The sequence below is a fragment of the Hypanus sabinus genome, chromosome 2 (assembly GCF_030144855.1).
Source record: "Hypanus sabinus isolate sHypSab1 chromosome 2, sHypSab1.hap1, whole genome shotgun sequence".
Lineage (NCBI taxonomy): Eukaryota > Metazoa > Chordata > Chondrichthyes > Myliobatiformes > Dasyatidae > Hypanus > Hypanus sabinus.
Genome location: NC_082707.1, coordinates 115,036,519 through 115,050,500, shown reverse-complemented (window position 1 = coordinate 115,050,500; position 13,982 = coordinate 115,036,519). Strand labels below are relative to the sequence as shown.

General features: G+C 45.2%; 1 protein-coding gene across 3 annotated transcripts in view; it reads right to left on the bottom strand.

The window, feature by feature from the left end:
- The window catches only part of LOC132382535 (delta-like protein 4), a 43,101-nt gene that overhangs the window by 1,169 nt on the left and 27,950 nt on the right, over nt 1-13,982 (bottom strand). For all 3 annotated transcript variants that reach the window (XM_059952833.1, XM_059952850.1, XM_059952842.1), the window contains one exon: nt 2,383-2,491. In XM_059952833.1, coding sequence (XP_059808816.1) covers nt 2,383-2,491 — 109 coding nt within the window. The remainder of the gene's footprint in view (nt 1-2,382; nt 2,492-13,982) is intronic.

Here is a 13,982-nt window from a genome sequence, read left to right as displayed (position 1 = left end):
TACAAATAATCCATGTGAATATAGTTCACTGGTTAGGCAGACTCTTGGCACACTTCATGAGGGGCAAATGTAAATTTGTTCTTTACTATTCCCCACAGGAGACTACTCATATTTAATTTAAATGTGCCAGTGTGAGTGGAGCTCCCACCCAGCACTGGGTCCTTTGCCCTGCAGGTCACTGTTCCTCTGATGCTACTGCTTAAATAAGTTCAACACAGCCAATTCCAAATCCCACCACCCTCATCCCCCCCTCTAATCCTTCTACCAGTCACTTTAAATCTCTGCTCCATGTGCCTGACCTGCTGCTGAGGTACGTGGGCCTTTCCTAGTAACTCTGCCCGGGGTCGCCTCAGCTCCTCCATGCCTACATTTCCCAGTGATGACAATGCCTTTGTAGTTGCAGTCCAATGGACTGAACAGCACCTTGTACTCTACTTGGGTAATCAACAACCCAGAGGTTATAAACACTGAATTTTCCCATTTCAAGTAACCCACATCTCTGTGAACCATTCCTATTCCCACCAGCCCATCCATAATCTCTTGCCTGCTCTGTTCAACTTCCCACCCTCCCCCTTGACATTACCAAAACTTGTTGTCTTCCCCTTCCTGGTCCCATCTGCCCATCACCCAAACTCCTATCCCCTGGGTCTTTTCCATTGGTTTATAATTGTTATCCCCCCCCCCCCCCACCTGGTCCAATCTGCCCATCATTCCTCCTCATGTGGACCCACCTATCTCTTCCAGTTCCTACGTCCCCTCCTCCCTCCTCTTTAAACCAACTATCTCCCCTCTACACTCACAGTCCTAATGCAGGTTTTCAATTGTCCGTCTAGTCCCACAGATGCTGCCTGACCACTGAGTTTGTTTTCTCTTCCCCCTACTTTTAACATTGTCCTTTTCTCCTGCACTCTCTCCTGTGCTTCCCAGTAATGTGGTGACTGGACCCATACACACTACTCAAGATGTGGCCAATGCTATGTACTGGCAGTTGTAGCTTTCCTCCCCTGTTCCAGTATCCCAGCTGACAAAGGAAAACATCCCTTGTGCCTTTTCATTTACCTCACTGACAAACTCTTGCTTCATTATGTCATATCTGATTATCACCTCCACCACAGTGCCCTGTGGCTGCTGCTCTCTTTCCTTCCCACCTTCATTCTCTAAAACTAAATCTGCAATTACACCCATCAGGTTTCTGCAGATGTACTGTGGGGAGCATTCTGTCTGGCCACATAACCATCTGGGTTGGAGCCTCCAATACATAGGACTGAAAGAGGCTGCAGAGGGCCGTAGACTCAGCCAGCTCCATCACAGGCACATACCTCCCCACCATCGAGGACATCTTCAAAACGTAGTGCCTCAAGGAGGCAACATTCATCATTGAGGACCCACCATCTGGGACATGGTCTCCTCCCACTACTACCATAGGGGAGGAGGTACAGGAGCTTGAAGACGCACGCTCGGTGTTTTAGGAACAGCTTCTTGCCTTCACCATCAGATTCCTGAATGGACAATGAACCCATGAACACTATTCTTCTTTTGCACTTTTTTTTTGTAGTGATTTTTATGTATTACAGTGTTGCTTCTGCAAAACAACAAACTTGGCTCGATACAGTATGGTCTGTCAGTGATAATAACCTGATTGTAATTCCTAAACTGCAGACTGGTTTGGAATTCCATGCCACTTGTACCTTTCCCACTGACAGTGTCCCAGTTTACATGGAAATCTCCAACATCCACATTTCTCTGGCATTTGATTGTGGGCTTGGTGCACCTCAAACTGCCTGCAGGGCTACAACTTCCATCATTATGATTCAAGCTTCTCTGTTGTTCAGTGAAAGTATCACAATCTTGGGGATGCTCAGTCCTCCAAATGCATGTCCATCCACCCATTTACACCAATCTCATTTGATTCTCTTCACATTCTCATCAGCCTCTGCCACTCCACACCCCCCACCCCCCCAAGTTTCTATCCTTCACCTGCACCCTAGGGGCAGTTTGCAGTTTACAGTGGCTGGTTAACCTACTGCCTTGCACATCTTTGGGATGTGGGAGGAAACCGGATCACCGGGACGAAATGCACATGGTCTCAGGCAGAATGTGTAGTTCCACTGTTTCCACGTAGAGAGGATTGAACCCACATCTCTAGTGCAGTGAAGAAGCAATTCTATCAGCTGTGCCACTGCACCACCAACCTTGGTGGTAAATCTTTCAATGCATCGTTCCTTCTCTCAGCTGTCGTTTGTTCTGGTGCGTTGAGAGTGGAGTCTGATCTTGGACCAGCCCTATGCCCAAGCAGATATTTCTCTCCAGGTACCTGTCCTCATCCGGCTGACAACTGGCTCCATTACAGAGTTCCCTCTTAGCTCGTTCCCCTCTGCGTACCTCAGTGGTGATGTCGTTGTGCCGGCTCTCTCCAATGCGAGACATACTCTGGTACTTCAGGTCACAGGCACAGGCTATCGTGGATATTCTGCATGACAGCTTTTCACTGCTAAACAAAGAGACAAGGACAGGTGAGAACACAGCTGGCCAAATGGAGCACCAACACTAAAGTCATGGGAGACAGTCCCATGGAACAGTGCTGCTGCAGCCCTTGTTCATCGACAGGAAATACAAAACACCTTCCTTGACATCTGTACTACTGACCAGCCTTTAGCTCCACACTGTCACCCCACCTGCACGTCCAGTCTTCACATCCATGAGGTTGTCAGTGTCGAGTTAATGCATCCCATTAGAGAGCACGTTTACAGGAAATATTGAGCAAGCTAAGGATTTTCTATTTGGAACCAAGGAGGATGAGAGGTGACTTGTGTATAAGATGAGAGGCATTGATAGAGTAGACACCCAGACCTTTTTCCCAGGATGGAAATGGCTAATAATTTTTAAGGTGATTGGAGTAAAGTCTAGGCAAGATGTCAGAGCTAGGTTTTCTTTTAAACATAGACAGTGGTGGGAGCATGGGATTTGGGGTGGTGGTAGAGGCGGATACATTAGGAACATTTAAGAAACTCTAGGGCACATAGACAAAAGTAAAATGGTGGGCTGTGTGGGAGGAATGGGTTTGACTGATCTTGGAGCAGGTTAAAAGGTTGGCAGAACATCATGGCCCAAAGGGCCGAAGGGCTGTACTGTTCTATGGTCTGTTCACAAAGCACCAGTGCTGCTCATGAACAATATGCCTTCTTATGTTTACAGGGCTGTTACACACTGAGTAAGAACTACAGAGGGGCTGTGCTCATCGAGCCTTAGCAATTGACTGCACCGAATTTGTACATCTCTCTGCACACATTCTTACAGCCTAGACTTCCCAGTCAATGGCACTCCTCTGTGGACCTGCCATTGTACAGGAACTCCAACAAGTTTTCAGTAAGCCAAAGAGCATTTTTTACTGAATATCTTCCAGCAGTACTCAGTGGTGACCCTGGGAACACTGCATAGATCAGAGAGGCCTCCATTGCATTTGATGAGGACCCTGCGTTCTTTTTCAGAGCCTCTGTGCAAATGCACGGTTGGGAGGTGATCGTCTCATTCTCCAGGCAGCTATGCATCAGGAGTGAGACTGACCACACAGGAAGGATCCGATAGGGGGTACCCCACTCACCACCAGCCAAGTGAGGCCCTGGTGCTTGCTGAGATAACAGTGTGCTCAGGGGACTCTGCCACAGAATCTATTGTGTCCTTCTCCTGTGATATGGTATCTGTTCTGTGCTCACCACTGCCTGATGTACTTGTGCTCAAAGGTGTTTTCCTGAAGGAAGCTTTCCTCAAGGATGTTGTGTGGCAACATCTATCAGAGTGGACCACTATGTGGCAACAAGCCCAGACCAGGACAGATAGAACCTCACAGCTGTGCTGAACATGTCCTTACCCTAGAAATTACCTAGGGTTACCCATAACCCTCTGTTTTTCAAAGCTCCATGCACCTATCAAGGAATCTCTTAAAAGATCCTATCATATCTGCCTCCATCACTGTTGCCAGCAGCCCATTCCACGCACTCACCACTCTCTGCATAAAAACTTACCCCTGACATCCACTCTGTACCTACTTCCAAGCACCTTAAAACTGTGCCCTCTCGTGTTAGCCATTTCAGCCCTGGGAAAAAGCCTCTGACTATCCACACAATCAATGCCTCTCATCATCTTGTACACCTCTATCAGGTCACCTCTTACCCTCCGTCTCTCCAAGGAGAAAAGGCCAAGTTCACTCAACCTATTCTCATAAGGCATGCTCCCCAATCCAGGCAACATCCTTGTAAATCTCCTCTGCACACATCCTTCCTGTAGTGAGGTGACTGGAACTGAGCGCAGTACTCCAAGTGGGGTCTGACCAGGGTCCTATATAGCTGCAATATTACCTCTCGGCTCTTAAACTCAATCCTATGATTGATGAAGGCCAATGCACGGTATGCCTTCTTAACCACAGAGTCAACCTGCACAGCAGCTTTGAGTGTCTTATGGACTCAGACACCAAGATCCCTCTGATCCTCCAGACTGCCAAGAATCTTACCATTAATACTATGTTCTGCCTTCATATTTGACCTACCAAAATGAACCACCTCACACTTATCTGGATTGAACTCCATCTGCCACTTCTCAGACCAGTTTTGCAATGTCCCGTTCTAACCTTTGACAGCCCTCCACACTATCCACAACACCCCCAACCTTTGTGTCATCAGCAAATTTACTAACCTATCCCTCCACTTCCTCATCCAGATACTGAGGAAAACAAAGCAAGAGATTGCTGGAACTTAGAGACATTTATGTATCATCTTTAAGCATGGTGCTAGAAGACTGGAGAAGAGCCCATATTGTTCTATTGTTTAAGAAGGGCAACAGGAGAATTAATGACTGATTAACTTTACACCAATTGTAGTTAAATTACTACAGAAGATTCCTAGGAACAGAACCTGCTTACGTTTGGAAAATCATGGACTTATTTGGGACAGTCAGTTTGGCTTTGTGCAGGGACAGTTCTGCCTCATGAGTATGATTCAGTTTTTTTTATAACAAAGAACACAATGAAAATGATTGACAAGGTAAGGGAGGTGTATGTTCTCTACATACACTTCAGTAAAACATTTGACAAATTCCTTCACAGTAGTCTGGTCCAGAAGGATTTGCCAAATGGGATCCATGACACATTGGTAAATTGGATCCAAAATTGGCTTGGTCGTAGAAGATAGAGGGTAGTGGTGGAGGTGCTGTTCTCCTGCCTGCACGTCTATGACCAGTGACGTTCCAGAAGGATCAGCGCCAGGACCCCAGTTTGTGATATACATTAATGATCTAGATGAAATTGCAAGTTACCTGATCAGTAAGTTTGTAGACTTCATGAAAATTGGCAGAGTTATGGATACTGAGGAAGTTGTCAAAGGATTCAATAGGATATGGATCAGTTGGAAATATGAGCAGGAAAATGGGAGGCAAGGTGATGCATTTTGGGAGGTCAAATGTGAAAGGATGGAGTAAATGACAGGAGCCTTAGAGCATTGATTCACTTGGGATTCAAGTTCATAGCTCCCTCAAAATGGCAACACAAGTGGTAAGTGGTAAAGATGGCCTATACCATGCTCAAGGTTAAAAGTTGTCAAGCAAAGTTTCACTAGTGTAAAACTTTGGTCCGGCCACTTTTGGAGTTCTGGTGGCTGTATCACAAGAGAGAGTGAAGGCTTTGTTCAGGTTCATTATGCTGCTGCTAAGATTAACTGTAACAGCTATGAGGAGAGGTTGGACAAACTTGGCTTGTTTTCTTGGAAAACAAGTACATAAAATTATGAGTGACATGGACTGGGGTAGATAGAGTCTTTTCCCCAAGAATGGAAATGTCAAATACTAGAGGCCGTTGATTTCGGGTGAGATGGTGCAAGTTTAAAGGAGATTTATAAAGCAAGTTTTCTTCCCCCCCACACAAAGAATGGTAGTTCCCTGGACACAATGTTAGGGGAGTTGGTAGAAGCAGACATGATAGTAGTGTCTGAAGAGACATATAGACAGGCATATGAGCAGGCAGGGGATAGAGGGGTACAGACCAAATGATGGAGAGGTCTGTTTCATATTGTTGTCTATTGATTTGGACTGCAAGATTGATGAGTGTATAGAGCAAATGAGATCTAATTTCCTCCCTAAGCACATCCCTCATATACACAAATGATATTTGGTCGAAGGTATTTCCTTGGTCCAAATTGCCCATGGCTTTTCACAGTTTTATGTGAACTATGCCCCAGCAAAAAAACATCCCCATTTTGTAGCCCAGCCCACAATTTGAAAATAAATGTAGGTGTGATGAGCTCCATACAGAAGCTGGTGACGTGAATGGTGAAAATGACTGTCTAAGGCTACTATAGATCAGACGTAAAGACTTGGGAAGTATTGGCAGATGGAATTTAATCCCCACTCGTGCAAGGCGATGCAGTTTGGGAGAGGAAGTGTACAGTTAAATGGTATCATTAAGGAGTGTTCATGGACAAAGAGCCTTGGGGTTAAGATCCACAGCTCCTGAAAATGGCAGTGGTGAAGAAGGCAACTAGCCTATTTGCCTTATCAGTCGAGGCATAGATTATAAATGTTGGGACATTATGGTGTGACTTTACAAAATACTGGTTAGGCTGCACTTGAGGGCAGACAAGACAAGAGGGAGGTGCTTTAATGAGACTGACTGGAAGGATTTTTTTTAAAAACAGAAAGTGGTTGATATCTGAATGCATTGCCAGAGGGGATGGTGCAATTAGATACAATCACTACATTTAGGAGCCATTTAGACAAGCACATAAACAGACATGGATATCCTAAAGTGGGCAAATGGTTAGCGAAGACAGGCAAAAGAGTCGGCAGGAACACTGGACCTCAGAAAATGGGATGCTATTAAGTACAAGAGTCAACTGGACAGCAGGCCCTCTACAATCCCCAGAAACTCTCCTCCCACAGTATGAAGCTCCCTCAAGCGTGGCTCCTCCCACAGTGCAATGCTCCCTCTGTACTGTCCTTCTGAATGTTACGCTCCCCTAGTATTCCCCTGCCACAGCGTGGTGCTCCCTTACTCCTTTCCCATGCCACTGTGTACACATCTCGCGATGCTGCCCCTGCCACATTGCGTGACTGGCTCACTGCTCCAGTGTATTCAGCAGTATCTTCCCAGATGGCTGTGCTCACCACTGCACCTCCCACTCGTGGAGATAAAAGAACGGGACGATTACTTTGAATGGATTGGATTACAGGCAGCCCAATTGTTGGCAGGATTTAGAACAACAAACGTAGGGAGATTGCAAATAGTTGTAATAATAAGATTTGTACTAGTAAGTGATTTAAATTTCTCTGACATTGTCTGGGACTGACATACTGTAAACTGCTTAGAATGGATGGAATTTGTTAAATGTGGCCAGGAAATTTTTATTTTCAAATACTGTGTCGATGGCCGACTAAATAGAAGGCAACACTGGATCTCCTGTTGGACAATGAAGCTGGGCATTCTATTAGTTTTAAAATAGTCAAGGAAAAAGATAGGACTGGTCACGAGTTAAAAAATCCTAAATTGAGGCAAAGCAAATTTTGATGGCATTAGTCAGGAACTTGTAAAAGTTGATTGGGAGAGGCAGTTTGTGGGTAAAGGGACATCTAGCAAATGGGAGGTTTTAAAAGTAAGACGGAGAATTGGGACATAATGTTCTTGCTAGAGTAAAGGGCAAGGCTGACAGGATTGGGGAGCTTGGTTGACAAGGGATATTGAGGCATTGGTCAGAAAAAAGGATGAGGCTTGTGACAGGAATAGGCAGCTGGATTCAAGTGAATCCTTTGAGGAGTACAAGAGATGTAGGTGTTCACTTTGGGAAGTAGGGAGGTTAAAAGGCAAGTGGATCTGGTTGGCAAGGTTAAGAAAAATCCTAAAAGATTCTACAAGCAAATTAAGAGTAAAAGTTTAATTAAAGAATAAATCCCCTTAACATGAATGTAGAAATCTTTGTGCAGAGCCAAAGTGAGCCTACTTTTCCATCTGCTCGTCATGAAAGATACAGAATTAAGGGGAATGACTGGTGATGTACTAGAACATATCCACATTACAACAGAGGAGATGCTGGTGGTCTTAAAGTGTATTAAGGTGGAGAAATCCCTAGGGTGTGATCATTTGCATCCTGGGACATTGTGGGAAGCCGTGGAAGAATCTGCAGAGATATTTGCATCATTTTTAGCCATGGATGAGGTTCCTAAAGACTGGGGATGACTGGGGATGCACCTTTATTTAAGAAGGGCTGCAAGGACAAACCACAAAATGGCAAGTATCACATCAGTTGGTCTTTGGCTCACAGCGCTGTGTCGACCTTTCAGCCTAATCCAAGATCATTCTAACCCTTTCCTCCCACAGAGCTCTGCATTTTTCTTTGATCCATTTGCCAATCCAGAAGTTAAATGTCCCTAATGTATCTGCCTCTACCACCACCCTTGGCAGGGCATTCCACACACTAACACCGTAAAAACTGCCTCTGACATTCCTCCAATCAATTTAAAGTTATGTCCCTTTCATAAAAACTATTTCTGCATGGGAAAAATTGTTTACTTGATCCATGTCTCTTATTATCTTATACACCTCTATCACATCACCTCTCATCTTCCTTCGCTCCATAGACAAAGATCTAGCCCATTCAACTTTTCCTTATAAAACATGCTCTCTAATCTGGGCAGCATTCTGGTAAATCTCTTCTGCACCCTCTAAAGCGTCCACATCCTTCTTACAAGGAGACAACCAGAACTGAGCACAATACTCCAAGTGCAGTCCAACCAGGGTTTTATAAAGCTGCAACATTACCATACAGTTTTTGAACTCAGTCCCCCGACAACTGAAGGCCAACACACTACATGCCTTCTTAACAACCCTATCAACTTGTGTGGCAACTTTGAGGGATCTATGGACATGGACCTCAAGATCTCTCTGTTCCTCCACACTGCTAAGAAATCTGCCACTAACCCAGTACTTTGCCTTCATGTTTGACCTTCTATAAAGTGAATGACTTCATACCTTTCTAAATTGAACTCCAGCTGCCACTTCTCAACACAACTGTGCAACCTATCAATGTCCCTTTGTAACCTACGACAATCTTGTACACTTTCCACAACACCACTTAATCTTCATGTCATCTGCAGATTTGCTGACCCAGCCTTCCGCTTTCAAGTCATATATATATATATATATATAAAAACAAAGAGCAGGGGTCCCAGAACAGATCCCTGTGGAACACCATTGGTCACTATCTTCCAGGCAGAATCTGCTCCATCTACAACCACCCTTCCCCTTCTCTGGGCGAGCAAATTCTGAATCCACACATCCAAGTTTCCCTGGATTCCATGCCTCCCGACTTTGAGTGAGCCTACCTTGGGGAACCTTGTCAAATGCCTTACTAAAATCAATATACACCACACCTTCTGCTCTACCTTCATTGATACATTTGTCACTTTTTCAAAGAGTTCAGTTAGGCTTATCAGACCTGACCTGCTCAATACAAAGTCACAATGACTGTCCCTATTCAGATGATCTCCAAATGCTCGTAAATCCTGCCTCTAAGAATCCTCTCCAATAATTTGCCCACCATGGACCAAGACTCATTGGTCTACAATTCCAGGATTATCCCCATTACCTTTCGCGAACAAAGGAATATCACTTGTCACCCTCTGCTGCTTCAGCATTACTACTGAGCTGAGTGCGGACAAAAAGATCACTGTCAAAGGTGCAGCAATCTTTTCCCTCACTTCCCATAGTAACCTATCCTGTCCAGCCCCAATGATGTTCCTATCCAGAAGTTCCAGCACATCCTCTTTCTTAATGTTTCAGCATATCAGCCAGTTCTATGCTGACCTTACATTCGCCAAGATCCCTCTCAAGACAAAGTATTCATTAAGGACCTCCCCTGGTGGGGTCTATAGAATTCTCCCAATAAAGTGATTGCTCCCTTCCCATTTCTTACTCCTACCCTCACTGACACAGTAGACAATCTCTCCAGGATTGTGCCTCACAAATCTTACTGACTTTTTTCTTGAAGAAGTAACAAAGAAGATTACAGGGAATGCGAGATAGATGTTGTGAACATGAACTCTACCATGGTGTTTAACAATGTCTGTCATGGTTGGATAGTTCAGAAGTTTAGTTCACATGGGATCCAAGGTGAGCTAGCCAATTTAATAATAATAACTATTTACGAGCACTTTTCATACAAACAATGTATTTCATAGTGCTTTACAATGAGATAAAGTGCACACATGAAATAAAAGACAAAATGATGTTAGTTAAAAGCAAGATTAAATAAATAGGTTCTGAGCTAGCGGTTAAAAGTGTCAACCAAATCTGCATCCCTTATAGTTTTAATTAGCTTGGCAGAAGGAATCAGAGGAGGCATGTGACCAGTGATATGCTACTGTTGTGTGTCACTGATGTTAATGATTTAGATGACAAGTTAGAGAGTTGGTGTAGTGAACAGCGAAAGAAGTTTGTCTAAGATTACAACAAGACCTGAATGCACCGGGCAGATGAAATTTAATTCTGATAAGTACAAAGTGTTGCACTTTAGCAAGTTCAACTAGACCTTGTACATTAAATGCTAGGGCCCAGGAGTGTGTTGTAGAACAGAGACCTGGGGTACACTATATAGCTTCCTGAAAATGAAAACAGGTAGACAGGCTGGTGTAGAAGGCACTTGGCACATGTATCTTCATCAGTCAGAGCTCTGAATACAAGCGTTTGAATGCCACATTACAGCGTCCCATGTTGTTGATGACCCTGCATTTGGAGTGTTGTGTACAGGTCTGGTCATGGGAAGGATGTCATTACAGTGGAAAAGATTCACCAGGATGCTACCTGGACTGGAAGACTTGAGCTGGATATGCTGGGACCGTTTTCTTAGAATGAAGGGAACTGCAGGGTGACCTTATGGAAGTAAATACAATCATGAATGGCATAGATAAGAGGGTAGAACTGCCTTTTATCCTGGGTTGGAGAGTCTAAAACTAAAAGGCATAGGCATAATGTGAGTGGGAAAAGATTTACAAGGGACCTAAGGGGCATTTAAAAAAAAATGAAATGTGGTGGGTACTTAGATCCTTATGAAGGGTCTCTGCCTGAACTGTTGACTATTTATTCCCCTCCATAGATGCTGCTTGACCTGCTGAGTTCCTCGAGCATTTTGTACATGTTTCACTAGGTATTTGGATCTAGCTGCTGAGGAAGTGGTGGAGGCGGGAAGAATTACAATGCTAAAAAGGCATTTGGGCAAGTACATGGATGGGAAAGGTTTAGAGGGATATGGGTTGAGCACAGTCAGACACTAGCTGAGAAAGACACCTTGGTCACTATGAGCTAGTTGGGTTGACAGGCATGTTTCCTTACTATGAGTATATAAGTTGTGCCACCCCTCTGACAATGCAGCACTCCCACTGAGCCACCCCTTCCTCTCCAATGGCCTTCCAACATGGGGCAATTCCTCAGAACAGCACAACCACACTGTGGAGCTCCTTCAGTGCTGTCCTTCCAACATGTGGTCATCCCTCACTACCTTCTCTAGAGATGATAGGTATACGGAGGAATTTAAGGTGGAGGGTTATATGGGAGGCAGAGTTTGTAGGTCGGCACAACATAGTGGGCCAAAGGGCCTGTACTGTGCTGTATTGTTCTATGTTTCACAGTGAGACAATCCATCAGTAATAACCCTCACACAATACAGTACTCCCCAGTGATACTGTACCCTCACACAATACAGTACTCCCCAGTGACACTGTACCTTCACACAATACAGTACTCCTCAGTGACACTATACCCTCAAACAGTACAATACTCCCCAGTGATGCTGCACCCTCACACAATACAGTACTCCCCAGTGATGCTGCACCTTCACACAATACAGTACTCCCCAGTGATGCTGTACCCTCACAATACAGTACAGTACTCCCCAGTGACACTGTACCCTCACACAATACAGTACTCCCAAGTGACGCTGTACACTCACAATACAGTACAGTATTCCCCAGTGACACTGTACCCTCACTCAATACAGTACTCCCCAGTGACACTGTACCCTCACACAATAGAGAATTCCCCAGTGACACTGTACCCTCACACAATACAGTACTCCCCAGTGATGCTGTACCCTCACAATACAGTACAGTACTCCCCTGTGACACTGTACTCTCACACAATACAGTACTCCCCAGTGATGCTGTACCCTCACACAACACAGCACTCCCCAGTGACACTGTACCCTCACACAATAAGTACTCCAGAGTGATGCTGTACCTTCACACAGTACAGTACACCCGAGTGACACTGTACCCTCACACAATACAGTACTCCCCAGTGAGGCTGTACCCTCACAATACTGTACAGTACTCCCCAGTGACACTATACCCTCACACAATACAGAACTCCCCAGTGATGCTGTAGCCTCACACAATACAGTACTCCCCAGTGATACTGTATCCTCACACGGTACAGTACTCCACAGTGACACTGTACCCTCACACAATACAGTACTCCCCAGTGACACTGTACCATCACACAGTATAGTACTCCCCAGTGATGCTGTACCCTCACACAGTACAATACTCCCCAGTGATGCTGTAGCCTCACACAATACAGTACTCCCCAGTGATACTGTATCCTCACATGGTACAGTACTCCACAGTGACACTGTACCCTCACACAATACAGTACTCCACAGTGACACTGTACCCTCAGACAGTACAATACTCCCCAGTGATGCTGTACCCTCACACAATACAGTACTCCCCAGTGATGCTGTACCCTCACACAATACATTACTACCCAGTGACACTGTACCCTCACAGAATTCAGTAGTTCCCAATGACACAGTACCCTCACACAATAGAGTATTCCCCAGTGACACTGTACCCTCACACAATACAGTACTCCCCAGGGACACTGTACCCTCACACAATACAATACTCCCCAGTGATGCTGTACCCTCACACAATACAGTACTCCCCAGTGATGCTGTATCCTCACACAGTACAGTACTTCCCAGTGATGCTGTACCCTCACACAGTACAGTACTCCCCAGTGATGCTGTACCCTCACACAGTACAGTACTCCCCAGTGAAACTGTACCCTCACACAATACAGTACTCCCCAGTGATGCTGTACCCTCATACAATACAGTACTCCCCAGTGACTCTGTACCCTCACACAATAAGTACTCCCAGGTGATGCTGTACCTTCACACAGTACAGTGTGTACCCTCACACAATACAGTACTCCCCAGGGACACTGTACCCTCACACAATACAATACTCCCCAGTGATGCTGTACCCTCACAAAATACAGTACTCCCCAGTGATGCTGTACCCTCACACAATGCATTACACCCCTGAGATGCTGTACCCTCACACAGTACAGTAGACCCCAGTGACACTGTACCCTCCCACAATACAGTACTCCCCAGTGATGCTGTACCCTCACACAGTACAGTACTCCCCAGTAACACTGTACCCTCACACAGTACAATACTCCGTAGTGATGCTGTACCTTCACACAATACAGTACTCCCCAGTAAAACTGTACCCTCACACAATACAGTACTCCCCAGTGACACTGCACCCTCATACAATACAGTACTCCCCAGTGATACTGTACCATCACAAAATACAGTACTCCCCAGTGATGCTGTACCCTCACACAATACAGTACTCCCCAGTGACACTGTACCCTCACACAATACAGTACTCCTCAGTGACGCTGTACCTCAGAATACAGTACAGTATTCCCCAGAGACACTGTACACTCACACAATACAGTACTCCCCAGTTACACTGTACCCTCACAAAATACAGTACTCCCCAGTGATGCTGTACCCTCACACAATGCATTACACCCCTGAGATGCTGTACCCTCACACAGTACAGTAGACCCCAGTGACACTGTACCCTCCCACAATACAGTACTCCCCAGTGATGCTGTACCCTCACACAGTACAGTACTCCCCAGGTGACAT